The sequence below is a fragment of the Rhinolophus ferrumequinum genome, chromosome 20 (assembly GCF_004115265.2).
Source record: "Rhinolophus ferrumequinum isolate MPI-CBG mRhiFer1 chromosome 20, mRhiFer1_v1.p, whole genome shotgun sequence".
NCBI classification, from domain to species: domain Eukaryota; kingdom Metazoa; phylum Chordata; class Mammalia; order Chiroptera; family Rhinolophidae; genus Rhinolophus; species Rhinolophus ferrumequinum.
The window spans coordinates 282,301-300,396 of record NC_046303.1 but is presented as its reverse complement, the minus strand read 5'-3'; the positions used below and the strand labels follow the sequence as shown (position 1 = coordinate 300,396).

The window sequence follows — 18,096 nt, the reverse complement described above, 5'->3', positions numbered from 1 at the left end:
AACCATGGTGAGATACTACCTCACAGCTATTAGAATAACATCATCAAAAAAGCAGAAATCCACAAGTGTTGGCAAGGAAATGGAGAAACTGGAACCTGTGCCCTGTTGGTGGGAATGTAAAATGGTGCAGCAGCTGTGGGAAATGGTATGGAGGTTCCTCAAAAAATTAAACTAGAGCTATCATATAACCCAGCAATTCCTCTACTGGGTATTTACACAAAAGAACTGAAAGCAGGATCTCAAAGAGATATTTTCACACCGTGTTCTCCGCAGCATTGTTCACAGTAACTACAGCCCAAGTGGATGAATGGATATGCAAATGGAATATTACACACAATGGAAAATTATTCAGCCTTAGAAAGGAAGGAGACTCTGACCCAGGCTACAGCAAGCACGGACCGCGGGACAGTATGCTGAGTGAAATAAGCCCGTCACAGATGGACAAATCCTGTGCATCCTCGTACAGGAGGCTCCTGCAGGAGTCAGTTCAGAGACAGACAGTAGATGTGGTGCCAGGGGCCAGGCGCGGGGGAGGGGAGTTAGTGTTTAGTGGTATAGGATTTCAGTTTTACATAATGAAAAGAATTGGCAGGATGGAGGGTGCCAATGGTTGCACAATAACGTGAATGTATTTAATATCACTGAACTGTGCACTTAAACGTGGTTAAGGTGGTAAATTTCATGTCTTGTGTATTTTACCACACACAAAAAATGGCTACACAAAGAGCAGTGGCTGTCGGGCTGCAGGAGGGAGGGGTAAATGGGGCACGGGGTTTGAGGTAGATAAACTATTCTGGGTGATACTGTAATGGTGGGTGCACGGCATCACATACTTGTCAAAACCCATAAAATGTCCACAGGCAGGAGTGAGCTCTAATGTAAACTATTGACAAGTTAGCAATGTGTCAATATTGGCTCATTGATTGTGAGCCACGTCTGGCAGTAATACAAGATGTTCCAACAGGGAAAGTGTGGGCCTGACAGATAATTGTGGACGCTCGGCTTTCTGCTCAGTTTTTTTGAAAACATAAGACTGCTCAAAAAAATCAAGTCTATTAAGAGAAACCAAAGGCTTTGCATTGGCCAGAACCAGCCATGGAGCCACTTGATACAGAGGAGGCTGGGAGAGCAGGGTGTATCTCTCCTGGGCTGGGGACATGCTTAGGAAGGTGCCAGTAGGTGACTAGACCCCACATCTCAGCCTGCAGGCTGCTCACCGCCACGAGCCACAAGTGCCAGCAGACTGCTTGAACCCGCGCTGATCAGAGCCCTGCACACACCCAGCAGGGGGCGTATCACCCAGGAGCCAGGGCTGGCTGAACAAGGTCGCCTTAGCCGACCTCAGCCTGGCCGGCAGAGCCCGAATGCCCCTGGAGCCACGCAGCCAGCCAGCCTCAGTCGCCTCCTCCGGCCCCTCTTCACCCCCTCCTGTGCTCAGTGACTGGGTTCAGCCCGGTTCCCTCTCTGGGCCTGCTCGGGTCTATTCAAGCTCACTAGTGATCAAGGAAAGTTGAAAATGAGGCGTCGTGTTCCAATTACTAATTTGGAAAGACTGAGCACAGATAGAATGCACACAGCGGGTGAGGCTAGTGACCGGCACCTTTGGCTCTTGACGGTGTCAGCGGAAAGAATGTCAACCCCTGAGGAATCGATGTACGGGAACCTGATAATGAACTTCTCCCCATGTCCTAGACTGCTCGAGGGAGGGGCGGACGAGCTACGCACTTGGGGTCATAAACATGGCACTCTGACACACTAATCACATCTCTAGGATCGGGGTGTAAGGAAATAAATGCAAAAACAAGGAAATAAGCCATTAACCAAAAACTTACTCATCATAATGAAATACAGTAACCAGCCAATGGGGGAGATCCGTCGTCTAGGGGACACACCCAGCGAGGATCGCCCAGCCTTGCGGGCACCACATCAGAGGGGCCAGGGCAGTGAGACTGGGCGAGTCTGCCCTGCGTTTTTGCTTCCTGTCTGGGCTGCGCATCTAGGGGGCGCCCCCAGGGCCACCCTCGGACTGACAAGTGCCACAGGGGCCTAGGGCTGCAGCTGCAGGGAGTGTCCACAGCCAGTGCCTGGTGGGGGTGTGTAGGCAAGCAGTCTCATCCTTGCTGCCTGGAGGACCCAGGTGTGCCCCCCCCATCTCCCAAGGGCCTTGGGGAGCCCGCTCTCCAGTGCATCCTGGTTGGCCTCCCGCCTTCCCCTGGCTCAATCCTGCTCCCCTGCTAGTGCCATCTGGGGTCACCTCCCAACCGAACTGTTTGCCCTGGAGTCCCTGTCTCAGGTCTGCTGCTGGGGGTACACCCGGGAGGACAGAGACCCCAAGTGGGGGCTGGGTTTCAGCACCTGCCAGCCACGGAGAATGGGAGCAGGGCCTGGACCAAGCACATGGTGATCACTGCACACGGGCAGGTCTGACCTTTGGAAGCTCCTCTCCAGACTCAGGGCTGAGGGGTGAGCCCCAGCCTGCACTGGTCCCCCCCACCCTCGCCTCTGTCTTCCCGGACCTGCACTTGGGCAGCTCACACTGGGTCAGGCCAGGGTCCATGAAGGAGACTTGGAAGACAGCAGGTTCCTTTCCGCACCTGCCTCCAGCGGGTGGTTGCATGGGGATGTTCCCCACAGGCTGCCCTTACCAGCTCAGCCTTGATAAGGGGACCAAGGTCTGGCCCATCCTGGTGATAGGAAGATCCCTATCGGAAGGGAGCAGAAGTTGAGAACCAAGCGCCTGGGCCCAGGTGGGGCAGCCACTGCCTGCGTTCCCAGCCAGGGCTGGGGGAGGCATGGGGGGCGGGCAAGGCCTTCCCTTCTGGGACCTCTGTGCAGGGTCAGACCCCAGCATGCTGGCCCTCCCCCTCCACCCAGAGGAGACTATTGTCACTGCGTCACTCTACCCCTGAATTGTTCCTTCTGTTATCAGGCTGTTAATATTAATAACAGTTGCTAAGGATGACAGTGCAAGGGTGTGCCCACCCAGACCTGGCCATGTCCCAGGAGGGGGATGGGGACAGTGGCGGTCTGAGGCTGGTGGTGTCGGGGACATGTGGAGGGGTGCGTGGAGCTTCAGAGGGCCATGCCGAGCCCACCCACCTCGTAGCAGAGGCTCAGTGCACGGCTGTGGCAGGGCTCCAGCTGGCTCAGCCCTGGCTTAGGTCGATTTGGAAAGGGTGATGGGGACACCTCACACCTCCACTGGGAGACTCATCCAGGAGGGTGGGGCCAAAGGTGGGGGGTGAGCCAGGTGGATCATTAACCTGCTGAAGGTCCCGGAGGCGAGCGCTCAGCGTCATTGGTCCCCAGCCCAGTCAGGCCAGGCTGTCTCTGGCAGGAAGCTGACCTGTGTGCGTCCCTGGAGCCAGCCCTTGGCTGTGTCCGGCTGTCCCAGTGGCCAGGTCTCACTTCCCTCTAGCCCCTTCCTGGTGCCGGGATGGCAGAGGCCGGCCTGGGAGGCTGGCTGCTCTGGGCCCTGCTCTTGCATTCGGTGAGTCTGATGCCTGTGTCCACTCCCGCTGCCTCCCATTGGGGGTGGCAGGGGCTGCTTGGTGACAGTGAGGGAGGGCCTGGGTCTGGGGGCTGGTCTTTGGGCAGGTCAGGGATCCTAGGCACCCAGAGGAAGGGTGTGGGTGGGGGTCCTGGGCTGCCCAAGTGTCCAGGTCATGGGGTTAGATGGACACAAGGGTTGGGGAGGGGGCAGCTGCACTGGGTGTGACTAAGTGTCTCCCATCCCTGGTCAGCTGTGGACACTGTGGCCTGTTGTGGGGCAGCTTCCCAGAATGGCACACTGGACTCAGCATCTGGGGCCGCACCCCTCATGTTTCTCTCCCACTTGCGCATCTGGGAGGCTGGTGAAGGCTCTAGGCCCCAAGCCGGTGAGGTCAGGGGAGGCCCTGCACAGAAGCCCAGCAGGGCCCCTGGCCTTCAGCCTGGCTTGCAGCTTGGTTGCCATGGTCGCCGGTGGCCTTGTGCGCAGGGCCTGGCGCCCAATCAGTTCCTTGGAATGGGTCCTGGACCCGTCCAGGGGCAGCGTTTCTTAGCAGGACCCCGCAGCGGCCTCCAAGGGTCTCCCCACTCGCCCCTTACTCCCTGGCCTGACCTTACTAAATGCAGATTGGTGGGTCACCTCCCTTTCTTCAGTAACCCGGCTACTCAGGATGAAGGCCTGGCTGCACCCATCCTCCTGTCACCCCAGACACCATGGGAGTTCCCCAGTGCCGCCCCGGCACCCCCTCCCCCAGGGCTCCCTGGCACCCCGCTGCGGGTGCCCACTGCCCATCCCTCCTGTGCTGAGTCCTTCCCTGATCCCTCCCCCCATAACAACCCGCCCCGCCCCGCCCGCCTCCTCCCCCCCCCCCCCCCCCCCCCCCCCGCCCCCGTCCTGACCTGCTGGGCTCAGGCTAAGGATGCCCTGCTCCGCAGGCCTGGGGCGAGCTGTACACGCCGAAGCATCAGCCGGGCTACTGCGCCTTTTACGATGAGTGCGGGAAGAACCCGGAGCTGTCCGGAAGCCTGGCCTCGCTGTCCAACGTGTCCTGCCTGTCCAACACTCCTGCCCGCCACGTCACCGGCGCCCACCTGACCCTCCTGCGCCGCGTCTGCCCCGGCCTGTACACCGGCCCCACCACCACATACGCCTGCTGCTCCCACAAGCAGCTGGTGTCCCTGGAGGCGAGCCTGGCGATCACCAAGGCCCTGCTGACCCGCTGCCCGGCCTGCTCGGACAACTTCGTGAGCCTGCACTGTCACAACACGTGCAGCCCCAACCAGAGCGTCTTCATCAATGTGACGCGCGTGGCCGTGCGTGGGGACAGCGAGCCCCCCGCCGTGGTGGCCTACGAGGCCTTCTACCAGCGCAGCTTCGCGGAGGAGACGTACGACTCCTGCAGCCGCGTGCGCATCCCCGCGGCCGCCTCGCTGGCGGTGGGCGCCATGTGCGGCGTGTACGGCTCCGCCCTCTGCAACGCCCAGCGCTGGCTCAATTACCAGGGGGACACGGGGAACGGCCTGGCGCCCCTGGACATCACGTTCCACCTGTGGGAACCCGGCCAGGCCGCGGGGAGCGTGATGCAGCCTCTGGCCGGGAACATTACGCGCTGCAACGAGTCCCGGGGCGACGGCGCGGCCGCTTGCTCCTGCCAGGACTGCGCGGCGTCCTGCCCCGCCATCGTCCGGCCCCAGGCCCTGGACGCCACCTTCCGCCTGGGCCGCATGGCGGGCGGGCTGGCTCTGATTATCATCCTCTGCTCTGTCCTCGCCGTGCTCGCTGCGGTGCTCACTGCCTTCCGCGTGCAGCCCGGCCTGGCGTCCTGCAGCTCCAAGGGTGGGATGCCCGGCCGCAGGGCGGACCTCAGCCTCTCCAGCAGGATCAGCCTCTGGACCCACAACTTCCTCAGCCAGTGCTTCCAGAGCTGGGGCACGTGGGTGGCCTCGTGGCCACTGACCGTCCTGGCGGTGTCCATCGCTGTGGTGGTGGCCTTGGCCGCTGGCCTGGCCTTTATAGAACTGACCACGGACCCCGTGGAGCTGTGGTCAGCCCCCAACAGCCAAGCTCGGAAGGAGAAGGCTTTCCATGACCAGCATTTTGGCCCCTTCTTCCGAACCAACCAGGTGATCTTGACGGCGCCGCAGCGGCCCAGCTACAGGTACGACTCTCTGCTGCTGGGGCCCAAGAACTTCAGCGGCGTGCTGGCCCCAGACCTGCTGCTGGAGTTGCTGGATCTGCAGGAGCGGCTGCGGAACCTGCAGGTGTGGTCGCCCCAGGAGCAGCGCAACGTGTCCCTGAGCGACATCTGCTACGCGCCCCTCAACCCGCACAACGCCAGCCTGGCCGACTGCTGCATCAACAGCCTCCTGCAGTATTTCCAGAACAACCGCACGCGCCTGCTGCTCACGGCCAACCAGACGCTGACCGGGCAGACCGCACAGGTCGACTGGAAGGACCACTTCCTCTACTGCGCCAAGTGAGTCCTCCACCGCGGGAGGGGGCGCTGCTGGGGGCGGCAAGGCCTCTGCAACCAGGCCAGGTACACAGCTGCCAAGCGGTCGCTCCTCTCCACGCCTCGGGTGGGGCTCCCGCTCACTGGAGCAGATGTGCACGTGGCCATCGGGCTTCCCCAGCCTCCGGTTCTGCAGGGCTCCTGACACAGCAGGAGTATCCTTGCACTTTCCTGGTTTGCAGGTCACAGAGCACTGATGGCGCTGCTCTTGCATCTGTTTCTGTTTCTTCTTTGCTTCTGGGCGGGCCAGCAGGGCTGTGGGAAGCTCGAGAGTGTCCTTGGTCCAGGGCAGGGGCTGTGGCTGGTCTCAGGCCCCGATCTCTTGGGCTGGGTGTCCCTGAGCAGGCCACAGCCACAGCCCCTCCCACCGTTTGCCATGGTGCAAACTGGATGCCAATAAGGCCCCTGGGCCTCAGCTGGAACCACCCACCCACCCGGAGGGGGCAGGTGGGCACGTAGGATCCCCGAGGTTGGAGAGGGCAGAGGTCCCCAAACGCCTGGTGTCAGGGCCCTCTCGCACTCTGACAAAAGGCTGACGACCCCACAGAGGCCTGGTTTGGGCGGAGGTTATGTCCTCCGACATTTGCCGTGTGAGAGGAAAACTGAGTAGTGACAAAATATTAATTCTTTAAAAATAGCAATATAAGCCCATTACATATTGACACAAATGGTATATTTTTATGAGAAAATAACTATATTTTCCAAACAAAAAAATCATTGATAAGAGTGGCATGTTTGCAAATCTCTTCAGTGTCTTGAAGGGGCCAGATTCAGTGTCCGGTTCTGTGTAGTGACAGCACTTGGCTCACCCCGCAGCCCGAAGAGGGAGAGGTGTTGATTACCTTTCCTGGTAATTGTGCAATTTCTTAGACACTGCACCAAAATGCAGCTGGTGGTCTTTTCTTAACCATTAGCTTCAGTGTGGTCTGGAAGCCACCTTAGTGAACTTTTGTATTTCACACAGTCAAGAGCAAAAGAAGGTAAAAAAGCCAAGAGCGTCGTAGCGTCATGAAAACAGTTCTGGCTTGCCGACAGGTCACCCTTGCAGGGCCACACTGAGAGTCCTTGGAAGAGAGGGCAAGCCCGTCTGGGGGCTTCCTGGAGTCTGTTTCCTGGGCCCCTAGGCCACCCTCAGAGCTGCAGGCCAGAGGGGAAGCTCTGACCTGGGCTCCCAGCCCTCACGCTGGCTTTATTCTGATTCTGGACGCTCACAACCACTCTTGGGAGGTCCAATGAGCCCCATTTCAGAGATAGGGAAAGAGAGGCTCTGTGCGGTGTGATGAGCTGCTCAAGGTCCCACAGCAGCCAGGACAACTGGTGACCAAAACACTCAGTCACCCAGAGCACTTGCTGAAGGGGCTCTGTGGAAGGGCGCGGAGACTGGCCCACGGTCAGTGGGCTTGTAAACTGTCCACATGAAAGAGAGAGATCTGACTCAGGGCCTGGAGGGTTCCAGGCGGCAGGAGGAGAGGCTGAGGGCACCATGAGGCCTGTGAGGTGGTTGGTGGTCAGGACTCAGGGGCTGTCCAGCTCCATCCCAGGGGACCGTGTGTGATGCTCGCCCACCTGCCTTGTCCAGGATGCAATGGTCATGGAGCCTGGAGGGTCCACGGGTGTGAGGCGAAGTGAGCTCAGGCACCCCGGTCTGGGGAGCTCTGGTCCACTCTGCACTGGGCAGTGTGCAATTTTGTCGGGACAAACGGTTCTGACCACAGGGTCAGGCAATGGTGCTGGGGGACTGGGGTGGGGCAACGCAATGGGAGTGGCCCTAGAAAGGTCCTTCCTCTCGCTTCAGCGCCCCACTCACCTTTAAAGATGGCACGGCCCTGGCCCTGAGCTGCATGGCCGACTACGGGGCCCCTGTCTTCCCTTTTCTCGCCGTGGGGGGCTACAAAGGTAAGTTGGGTGCCCCCAGGGGAGGCCGCAATGGGGAACATGGGGCAGGAGGTGGGAGTGCTGATGGGTTTCTGGCTGCCTGGGGTGGCCGGGATGGTGAGGGCCTGGTGGGAGGCCACAGACCTGCTGGTCCTGCCTCCTTTCTCGGCCACCTGCTTCATCTTCTCCCAAGGCTGTTCCAATTCCCTGGTTTTGTGCCTGGGTCCACAGGACTTGCCTTTGGTTGAGACAGAAGTGGGGGGTAGGGGTTAGACAATGACTCAGATGAGGGAGGTGGGGGGAGAGATGCAGCTGAAGTGGGGGAGGGGAGGCAGGGGTGCACTGGAGGGTGGCTGAGTGTTCCTCCTCCCAGGGAAGGACTACTCAGAGGCGGAGGCTCTGATCATGACCTTTTCCCTCAACAACTACCCTCCTGGGGACCCCCGGTTGGCCCGTGCCAAGCTCTGGGAGGGGGGCTTCTTGGAGGAGGTGCAAGCCTTCCAGAGGCGGACTGCCGGCATGTTCCAAGTCACATTCATGGCGGAGGTAAGGGCTGCAGGGCCCCCGGCTCAGGGACAGCCCCACTGACTTTGGGTGGGTTCCCTCTCTTGAGTGACCCTGGGCCTGGGCATGCCGTCTGGTGGGGTCCAAGGTAGTCAGGGGTCAGCGGGCTGGTTGGCTGTGTCCACAGCGCTCCCTGGAGGACGAGGTCAGCCGCACCACAGCCCAGGACCTGCCAGTTTTTGCTGTCAGCTACCTGGTCATCTTCCTGTATATCTCCCTGGCCCTGGGCAGCTACACCAGCTGCAGCCGTGTGCCGGTGAGCGGGGGGAGGGGAGGAGGGGGTGGCACGTCAAGGGGCATCTAGAACCTTCCCAACCAGAGCACCTTGCTGCAAAGGAGACACAACACAGTGGCTCCCCTGGGGGACACCTCCCAGAAGCATCCCCTGCTCCCTGACAGACCCCACCTGTGAAACGCAAAACTACTGGGAAAAGTGCCTTGCGAGGTGCGGCCTCCTCTTGCTTGGGGTGGAGCTGATCACCAGCCCTACAGCAGGAGGCCGACCAATCCCATTGCAGGTGGATGCCAAGGCCACACTGGGCCTGGGCGGGGTGACCGTGGTGCTGGGAGCCGTCATGGCCGCCATGGGCCTCTTCTCCTACCTGCGCGTGCCCTCCTCCCTGGTGGTCCTTCAGGTGGTGCCATTCCTGGTACTGGCCGTGGGGGCTGACAACATCTTCATCTTCGTCCTAGAGTACCAGGTGAGCACGCCCATCCCAGGCCACCTGCGAGGTGTCCTGAGGTTCCCACACCCTGCCACGCGGTTCGCCATTCACGCAGAGCACAGTGCTTTGCGTTCACTCTGTCCTGCGTGCACCCCGGTTCTGGCTCTCCGCCAGCCACATGCCTGTGGTGAGGGGGTGACACGGCACGTTGGAGCCCCTCTTGGCACGCTGCCGTGTGGTGTTCAGTGATGGAGTCTCTGCTGTTGGCGAACACTGAGGGTCCCAGCGATCCTTGGGGGCAAATGTGCCACAGACACCCCGAAGCACACCCAGCAATCCTCTGGGCCAGCCCTGAGAAGAGGGACATGTGACAGAGCAGTCAGCAGGCTCTGTTCCGACTGGGGAGGATCTCTAGGTGATGGCCGTGGTGGGGGTGAGGGCCTGTGCCAGCTGCCTTCGTGGGCCTGGACCCATTCTTGCTGTCCCCACCCAGAGGCTTCCGCGGCGGCCCGGGGAGCAGCGGGAGGCCCACATTGGCCGAGCGCTGGGCAGCGTGGGGCCCAGCATGCTGCTGTGCAGTGTCTCCGAGGCCATCTGCTTCTTCCTGGGTGAGCCTGGCAGCCCCACCCTGCGAGGAGGCTGGGAGGCTGTGGGTGTGGGAGCCCCTCCCTCTGCACCATGTCAGCAGGGGCTGTGCCCTGAGACTCAGTTCCGGCCCCCAGGTGCCCTGACGCCCATGCCCGCTGTGCGGGTCTTTGCGCTGACCTCCGGCGTGGCGGTGATGCTGGACTTCCTGTTGCAGATGTCAGCCTTCGTGGCCCTGGTGTCTCTGGACAGCAGGAGGCAGGAGGTAGGGGGCCGTCCAGCCCCACCTTGGCCAGATGGGGCAGCTTCCTGCTGCCGAGAAGGCTCAGAGTGGGGTCGCAGCCGGAACTTTGTGCTGGAATGGTTGAGTCCCAATGTCCCACAGAAAAGTAATTTTGTTTTGCTCATTTTGGGGAATGTGATCAAACTTGCTAAAGTACATGAAGTCGCGAAATACAATATAAATCAGATGTTGACAGGGAGCTGCTGTTGCAGAATTTGGAAGTAATTTGTCAACGTAGAAAAGAGAAGCAAAGGGGACAGCACACTGGTGTCCCCTGGTTCCTGGGATGGAGGTGGTCCCCGGCGTCTGCTTTGCGGCCACCAGAAGGGCTTCTCCCCCCAGGCCTCCCGGCTGGACGTCTGCTGCTGCATCCGCACCCGGGAGCTGCCTTCGTCTGGCCAAAGCGAGGGGCTGCTGATCGGCTTCTTCCGGAAGGTCTACGCCCCATTCCTGCTGCACCGGGTCACGCGTGTGGTCGTGGTGAGTGGCCGGGAGCGGCAGTGTGGTCCTTACAGCCCCGGGGCAGGGGCTGCACAGCCTGGACCTCTCCTTGCTCAGGTCCAGGTGCCGAGGCACAGGGTGGTGGCCAGTGGCTGGGACTCAATGGGCCCAAGAACAGAATGTCCCCGGGTCACCTCCCACCCCCTGCTGACCAGGCGGGGAGGAGGACCATCATGCGGGAGACCCTCATTGGCGCTTCCCTCCTCAGCTGCTGGTGTTCCTGGCCCTGTTTGGGGTGGGTCTCTATTTCATGTGCCACATCAGCGTGGGGCTGGACCAGGAGCTGGCCCTTCCCAAGGTGAGCTGCGCTGTGGCCTGTCCCCTGGGGCTGGGGAGGGTCTGCAGCACACAGCAGCTGGGTGGCCTGGGCCAGGGGTCTGTTGGGGGTGCAGGACCGCTCCCCATGTGGACCAGGGGAGAGGGCCTCATCACCAACCACAGGCCACGTGAGGCAGACGGCCAGGCATCTGGAGGGGGCGTGTGACACAACTATACAGGCAGAGTGACCGTCTGCTGGCTGAGTGCCTGCCCTGTGCAGCCCGAGGTACAGCTCCTTCCTGATAGACATTGAGGGTTGTGCACCCCGGGGCAGGAAAGACCTCCCAGAGGCTCTGAGAGGCTCCTGGCCAGAGGAGAGGTTTGAGGGGGGTCCAAGCTTGTGTAGGGTTTGCAGAGAAGGCAGCAGAGTGACAGCACTGACCTGTGGGAGTGACGGTGTGTGGCAGGGTGGGGAAGGTGCTGACCACCCGGTCAGGGCTAGCACGTGGGCTTGACAGGGTCACCTAAGAGGGGCCAGACCCGCTGCTTGTCTGAGTGTGAGGGCTGGTGGCTGTGAGCAGCACGTCTTGGTGCCCAGGACCCAGGGGCCTCAGACAGCCAGGGCCGCTCTTGGGATGGTGACGGGCCTGGCGTTGGAAGGAGCCCAGCCTGGAGGTGCTGCTGGCCTTGGAAGTGACACGATGAGGGAAGAGTGGACAGCGGGACAGCACCTTTCAGTCGCAGGGAGTGAGAGCCGGCAGCGAAGCCAGCAGCACGTGCAATGACCTTGCCACCACAGTCACCCCTCACAGGGACTGACAGTTGTTTTTAAGTTTTCGTCCAGGACCTCCACCATCTGGTCTTTCTCCGCACTAGTGTCATTGATTTATTTTTGTTCCTAGATATAGGCCATACTTGTCTGATCCTTTGTGTGTCTTGTGGGTTTTTTGATGAAAAATGGACATTTGAGTCTTATTATGTGGTAACTCTAGAGCTCTAGAGATCAGATTCTCCCCCTTCCCCTGGATTTGCTTCCCCCCCCCCCTAATTTGACTGTTGCTGGTGTCTTCATCCTGGAAATTAGCCTGAAGTGTAAAGTTAAAGTCTTATCAGCTCTTTTCTGAGCCTTGTGTTTCCCTGGGCTTTTGAGATGACTTTGCTTTTGAATTTCCTATTCCTTAAATGTCTGGCTCCAAAAAGGAAAAAAAGTGGGGAAAAAAACCAACCCCAAACACCAACAAATCAGGCATTTACCCTTTACATATCTTGGAAGTCACTTCAGCCTGAGGTGGTGGAGGTCGCAATGGCAGCCTGACTCTGTGCTCACCATTGAGATCAGAGAAGCAACCGGTGGTCAGAACCCAGATCCCTGACATCCAAGGGTGGGGTCCTTAGAGCCCGCCCTGGATCCTGCAAGCTGTGTGCAACCTGCTCCCAGAACCGTGTGGCCGCCTTGCCTGCCACAGGGCTGGGAGGACGAGGCGCTGGGGGCTACAACCACGCTGAGCTGAAATCGACCCAAATTAACCACAATTCACCAGCCATGTCTTTCCCTGGAAGCTACAAGCTCTCACTAGTCCCCAGAGTTCCAAAATAATTGCACAAGACAGATAGTGCCAGTGCAGGTGTTGTCCGCGTGGGGCGATGGATTCCTGGTGCTGCCTGCGCCTCCATCTTCCTTGATGTCACTCTGAAGATTTATGTTTAGGAAGGGGACAGGCCTCAGCGTGTGCTCATGGATGCTTACAGGTGCACACGCACGTGGGCTGGGTCACAGACCAGCCTGGTAGAGTGTGGCTGTGCCCAACAGGATGATAGGAAGGGGTCAATCACACGTACTGCGTGTTTGTGTGTTCACGTGGGCTGGAGCTTGTAACCTGTGCTTGTTCCTCCTTGAGTGTATTCTGTGCATATTCCCGGATGTGTGCACCTTGTGACATGAGCTTCTGTGGGTACAGCTCTGAGAGTGTACACCTGCGTGAGTGTGCACCTGTGGGTACCTCGGTGTGTGCCTGAGGGCACGTCCATGAGTGAGCTGGAGCGAGCCCCTAGGGATGCGTCTGGTCTGGCCTTACTGACTGTCCTCCATTCCAGGACTCGTACCTGCTTGACTACTTCCTCTTTCTGAACCGCTACTTTGAAGTGGGGGCCCCAGTCTACTTTGTCACCACCGGGGGCTACAACTTCTCCAGCCAAATGGGCATGAATGCCATCTGCTCCAGTGCGGGCTGCAAAAACTACTCCTTAACCCAGAAGATCCAGTATGCCACCGAGTTCCCTGAGCAGTGAGTTCCCCGCCCACACCCCCGTCTGCGCCCCCACTCACTCTCGTCCCCTTCCTGCCTCTCTGACCCCACCCTGATGCCCGCTTGCTGCCATGTGCCTGGGGAGGCCCAGTGTGGGTACTGGGTCCCTGGAAGGACCCGCCGCCTGCCTGATCGCCTCTCCCTGACACTCAGATCTTACTTGGCCATCCCCGCCTCGTCCTGGGTGGATGACTTCATCGACTGGCTGACCCCGTCCTCCTGCTGCCGCCTTTATGCCTTTGGCCCCCATAAAGACGAGTTCTGCTCTTCGACTGTCAGTGAGTGAGAGGCCTCTGGGGGCTCCTGACCCGCCACAGCTTGGGGAAACTGAGGCAAGAGAAAGGCAAAGACTGGCGAGGCTGCCTGAGCCCCGCATGCGCTCCTACAGGGTCAGTTAGGGTGGGGGCACCAGCTCAGAGCACACGTGTGGGTGACCGGGCCCAAACGGTGGATGCCCAGCTGGACCGCCGGGTGCTCCTGCACTTGTGTCCCTCCTGATTTGTGCCCATGCTCCCAGGGCACGTGGGCTCTCACAGGCAGTGGGAGTCGGGAGGGAGCCGAGGTGGCACGTGGCCCTGCCCCTGGAGCATGGGCCCTGTGGGGCTGTTTCTCTGCCCCACACTTTCCTTCCTCACCTGACTGTCGGGGCCAGCAGTTTCTGTAACGGAGAGGAGAGCCCCTCAGTTAGAGAGAAAGGCAGAGTGCTCTAGAGTACACGGGCTACTGTCGCCTGCTAGAGGCACGTGCCCGGGCCGTGAGGGCATGGGCAGCATCAGGGGCCAGCTGGGCTCTCCGGGAGCTGCTGCCCAGAGCCCCTGCTGTCTTTGCAGACTCCCTGGCCTGTCTCAAGAGCTGTGTGAGCCTCACACTTGGCCCCGTCCGGCCAACGGTGGAGCAGTTCCACAAGTACCTTCCCTGGTTCCTGAATGACCCGCCCAACATCAAGTGTCCCAAAGGGTAGGCCCGGTGGGGTGCCCGCTGCGGAGGGCGGGGCCATTCAGGCCTGGGGAGCTGGTCCCGGCCACGCCTTTGCTCTGTCCTCACCTCACAGTGGCCTGGCAGCGTACAGCACCTCCGTGGATTTGGGCCCCGAGGGCCAGATTCTAGGTAAGTGCGGCTTCTACGGAGGCCCAGTTTCCCATCTTCTCCCCTTGCTCCTCCATGGAGGTTTCTAAGCACCTCCTTGGAGGTCGGTTACTGGGCTCCTGGTCCCAGGCTTCACCCCTGCGTGCCCTGCTTCCTCCTCCCCACCCCAAATCCACAGACCAGCACCTGGGACCATTGGCCCTTCGCTCCATCTGTCAGAGGCAGGGTTGCTGCGAAACCAAGCTGCAGGCCCCTTGCCGCAAATTTATCCCGAATCCTAACACAGTGGCGGCTGAGTCCTGAAGCCAGGTCCCTGGGAGTCTGGAGGGCGCAGGGAGCGAGCTCTGACCTTGGCCTTCCTCTCCAACCCGCGGCAGCCTCGCGCTTCATGGCCTACCACACGCCCCTAAAGACGTCACAGGATTACACGGAGGCTCTGCGGGCAGCTCGGGCGCTGGCGGCCAACATCACCGCAGACCTGCGGAAGGTGGAGGGCACCGACCCGGCCTTCGAGGTCTTCCCCTACACGTGAGGCTGGGGGCCGCGGGGCCGGGTGGGGCGCCCCACAACCCACGCCTGCGCACTGCGTTCTCCTCCTGAAGTGGGCGCGGGAGGCCCCGCCCGCATGTGACAGCCGCGCCCCCCCGCAGGATCACCAACGTGTTCTACGAGCAGTACCTGACGGTGGTGCCCGAGGGGCTGTTCATGCTCAGCCTCTGCCTGGTGCCCACCTTCGTCGTCTGCTGCCTCCTGCTGGGCATGGACCTGCGCTCCGGCCTCCTGAACCTCTTCTCCATCATCATGATCCTGGTGGACACCGTGGGCTTCATGGCACTCTGGGGCATCAGCTACAACGCCGTGTCCCTCATCAACCTGGTCACGGTACCGCAGGGCGCAGGGCCTCACGGGCACACCCCTTTCTTTGCAAGGGTAGACGCTTTCCCTGGCTCTTTGGCGCTGAAGCCCCCTCTGCCCACAGGCGGTGGGCATCTCTGTGGAGTTCGTGTCCCACATCACACGCTCCTTCGCTGTCAGCACGAAACCCACCCGGCTGGAGAGGGCCAAGGAGGCCACCATCTCCATGGGCAGTGCGGTGAGTGGGTGGGCTGGTGAGATGCCCTGGGCGGGGCTGCTGCCACATGCCAGCCTGACAGCTGCCTGGGACCCCTAGGTGTTCGCCGGCGTGGCCATGACTAACCTGCCTGGCATCCTGGTCCTGGGCCTGGCCAGGGCCCAGCTCATCCACATCTTCTTCTTCCGTCTGAACCTGCTCATCACGCTGCTGGGCCTGCTGCACGGCCTGGTCTTCCTGCCGGTGGTGCTCAGCTACCTGGGTGAGTGCCAGGCCCCCCGCAGGCGCTGCCCACGCTCAGGGAGGAGCCTCAGGCACAGTGCGGGCACTCATCTGTGCCCCCGGGACAGCCCAGCCGAGAGCACAGGCGCTCCTGGTCTGTGAGGTTCTTCACTGTAACACGTGAAAACGTTTTTCCTTGTCAGTAGACATCCGTGTCAGACAGTGTCGGTGGCTATAGGCTCCTGGCCTTTTAACCCTGACCTTCGGCACGAAGTGCGTGCACGTGACACCCGCACACACAGTGGGGCAGACACCACACAGGACAGTGCTGCGTGTGAAGTGCTCAGAGTTTCTGTCCCGTTCTGTCACCCACTCACACGTGCTGGTGTGATCTTCAAACCTGGTTTTGTGACTCTGATGGCTGACAGCTCAGTTTGGAGGCACATCCTATAGTGTGGATGAACCACGGCCTGTTGAACAGCACACAGCCGCTGGTCCTTAGATTTTTTCGACCTTCTCGACTGTTCCTGGTGCTGCTGCCCATCCTGTGGCTGACTCTGGCCCCGCCCTCCCATGTCCCCTCCAGACAGTCCAGTCCTTGAATTGTTCATGGCGACTGTCATAGCCCTGCAGAAAGGTCACCATTTCAGCTTCTACCAGTAACATCTCTAGTGTCCACTCCGGTTTCCTCCTGGAGCATGGTCATTTGTCCCCACCCTGCGATTTCAAGGAGCCCCAGGGTGAGGGTGTGGCCCCGTCAGGGTGGGCAAGCGGGCAGCAGTTCAGTTTGCCCAGGGATGGTGATAACCATAGTGGTAACATGGGAGCAAACATTTGCAGAAGGCTGTTTGTGCCCCAATATATATACGCCTGTCCTCCTAGCACCCCTCCAGGTAGGTACTCACTGATGGGGAAACTGAGGCCGTGGCCCAGTCACAGGGCAGTGCCAGTGCCCACCCCCGGTACCCCAGTCTTTTGCAGGGATTTCCTGACTCTCTTGGGAAGGACAGTGTGTGTTGGGGATGGTGGGTGGGAGGTGAGCAGCAGTCCTGGGTCAGCCTCTGGGAGGACCCCAGAGTGTTGGGAGGCAGGGAAGGAGGAACTCGCAGGTCTCACCCCTGCAGAGTGGCCCAGAACCTCCCTGCAGTATGGGCCTTTAGGCAGTGTTCCAGAAAGGAGTGACAGGCACAGAGGCCCCAGGGCCACTCCCTGCCCTGAGTCTGTCAGCAGTGAGGACCAGCTTTTCCCAGCAGGGAGTGCTCACTGTGGTGTGAGCATAGGATGCTCCCGGAGAAAGGAGAGGGGGATGCACAGGCTGTGGGGGTGTCAGGGCTTCCCCTGCCAGGTCATGCTGACGGCGGGGGTCTGCTCTGGAAGGTGGAAGGTCAGCGGGTTCAGCGCAGATGACAGCTGAACTGGCTGCTGGTTTTTCGGGGTTGCATGGAGTGAAGGACAGGGTGCAGTGGGGGGGCTTAAGGCTCAGCTGCGGATCTTTCTTGGCTGCACCGCCCAGCTGGCTGCCTCGCTGACCGTGGTCCTGTCTGTCTGTCCCTCTGCAGGGCCTGATGCCAACCCAGGCCTGGTGCTGGAGCAGAAGCGGGCAGAGGAGGCAGTCATGGCCAGGATGGCTTCCTGCCCAAAGCATCCGTCCCCGATGAGCATGGCCAAAAGCATCTACGTCAACTACAGCTTTGAACATCCTGCCAGCTGTGAGGTTGGGCAGACATCGTGATGCAGCCAGGGCCCCAGCCAGGCTGGAGAGGCAATGAGGACTCCCCGGTGGGAACGTTGACCCCTCCTCCCCCTCAGGGCCCAGGAGAGGCTGTCCCTGTGGGAATGTCCATGACGGGCACCTTCTGGCCAGCAGGTCCCTGATGGGCTCTCAGCCCTGGTAGCAGGGCCCTCATTTCCAAGAAGTTGGCACAGGATAGTCGTCTTCTCCCTGAGACCTGGGTCTCGGGTGTCCAGGAATAAGACACACTTCTTGACAATTGTTCCAGACTCAGAACTCTCCCATAATCGCCCACTTCCTACCCACCCCCCTCCAGCGCTCTGGCAAAAAAGTCCCACTATGGTGTCAGCCTTTAAGACTCTTTAGCGTCACTGAGAACAGACAGCAGGACCCTCAGCCTGGCTGCAGTTTCCGCAGAAGGCCAGGGAGAGGCTTCCTGCTGGTGGGGGAGGGCAGCAGAATGCTCTGGAAAACATACTGTCATGGATTGACCTCACTAGAAATGACACTTGGTTTGGCCTCCAGCTCCAACCATTATTAAGACCTCCAATGGAGGCTGCCAGTGTGTCTGCAAGGCTGCGCGAGCTCCTGGGGACAGGCCAGCCCTCCCACCGCTGTCACATGCCTGGAGCACCGGCCAGGGCCTCAAACCAGCCCAACCATGATCCCGTGAAATGTAGACCGAGGAATGCACCTTGCTCAGTGCGTGCACACTGGTGCTTAATAAATGTCTATTGAGGAGAAATGGTGTTTTATGTCACATGTCTTATTCTGGCTGCCTCTGGGTTTAAGATAATTTTTGTACATTACACAAATACCACATGTGGAAGGGTGATTTGTGGAGATGTTACTTTGTGTTTTCCCCTCCCCTTTTGCAAGAAAGTAGCCAGGCCATCATGTGCCCTTCCTTAGAAGTGACTTTCAGAAGCGGAGGCAACTCCCCCA

At 60.1% G+C, this 18,096-nt stretch overlaps 1 protein-coding gene across 2 annotated transcripts; it reads left to right on the top strand.

Annotated features, from left to right (window-relative positions):
- The first annotated feature begins 3,297 nt into the window (after positions 1–3,297).
- On the top strand, positions 3,298–17,896 carry NPC1L1 (NPC1 like intracellular cholesterol transporter 1). 2 transcript variants are annotated; one of them, XM_033088091.1, is made up of 19 exons: positions 3,298–3,490; positions 4,426–5,966; positions 7,798–7,898; positions 8,251–8,423; positions 8,569–8,697; positions 8,960–9,142; positions 9,600–9,714; positions 9,829–9,956; positions 10,317–10,454; positions 10,684–10,773; positions 12,828–13,018; positions 13,193–13,317; positions 13,870–13,996; positions 14,091–14,146; positions 14,503–14,653; positions 14,776–15,007; positions 15,105–15,218; positions 15,297–15,459; positions 16,979–17,896. In XM_033088091.1, exons 1-19 carry the CDS (start codon positions 3,437–3,439, stop codon positions 17,149–17,151), a joined length of 3,984 nt encoding a protein of 1,327 aa, XP_032943982.1. In that variant the 5' UTR covers positions 3,298–3,436; the 3' UTR covers positions 17,152–17,896. The 2 variants fall into 2 exon arrangements, with proteins under 2 accessions (XP_032943982.1, XP_032943983.1); XM_033088092.1 differs by lacking the exon at positions 10,684–10,773.
- Positions 17,897–18,096: the final 200 nt, after the last annotated feature.

Excerpts from the sequence above, each read along its gene's own strand:
- NPC1L1 (XM_033088091.1), top strand. The coding sequence starts at position 3,437 with ATGGCAGAGGCCGGCCTGGGAGGCTGGCTGCTCTGGGCCCTGCTCTTG. Across the intron at positions 3,491-4,425 it reads GGGCCCTGCTCTTGCATTCG|GCCTGGGGCGAGCTGTACAC; the intron begins GTGAGTCTGATG and ends CCTGCTCCGCAG. Across the intron at positions 14,147-14,502 it reads CCCCGAGGGCCAGATTCTAG|CCTCGCGCTTCATGGCCTAC; the intron begins GTAAGTGCGGCT and ends AACCCGCGGCAG.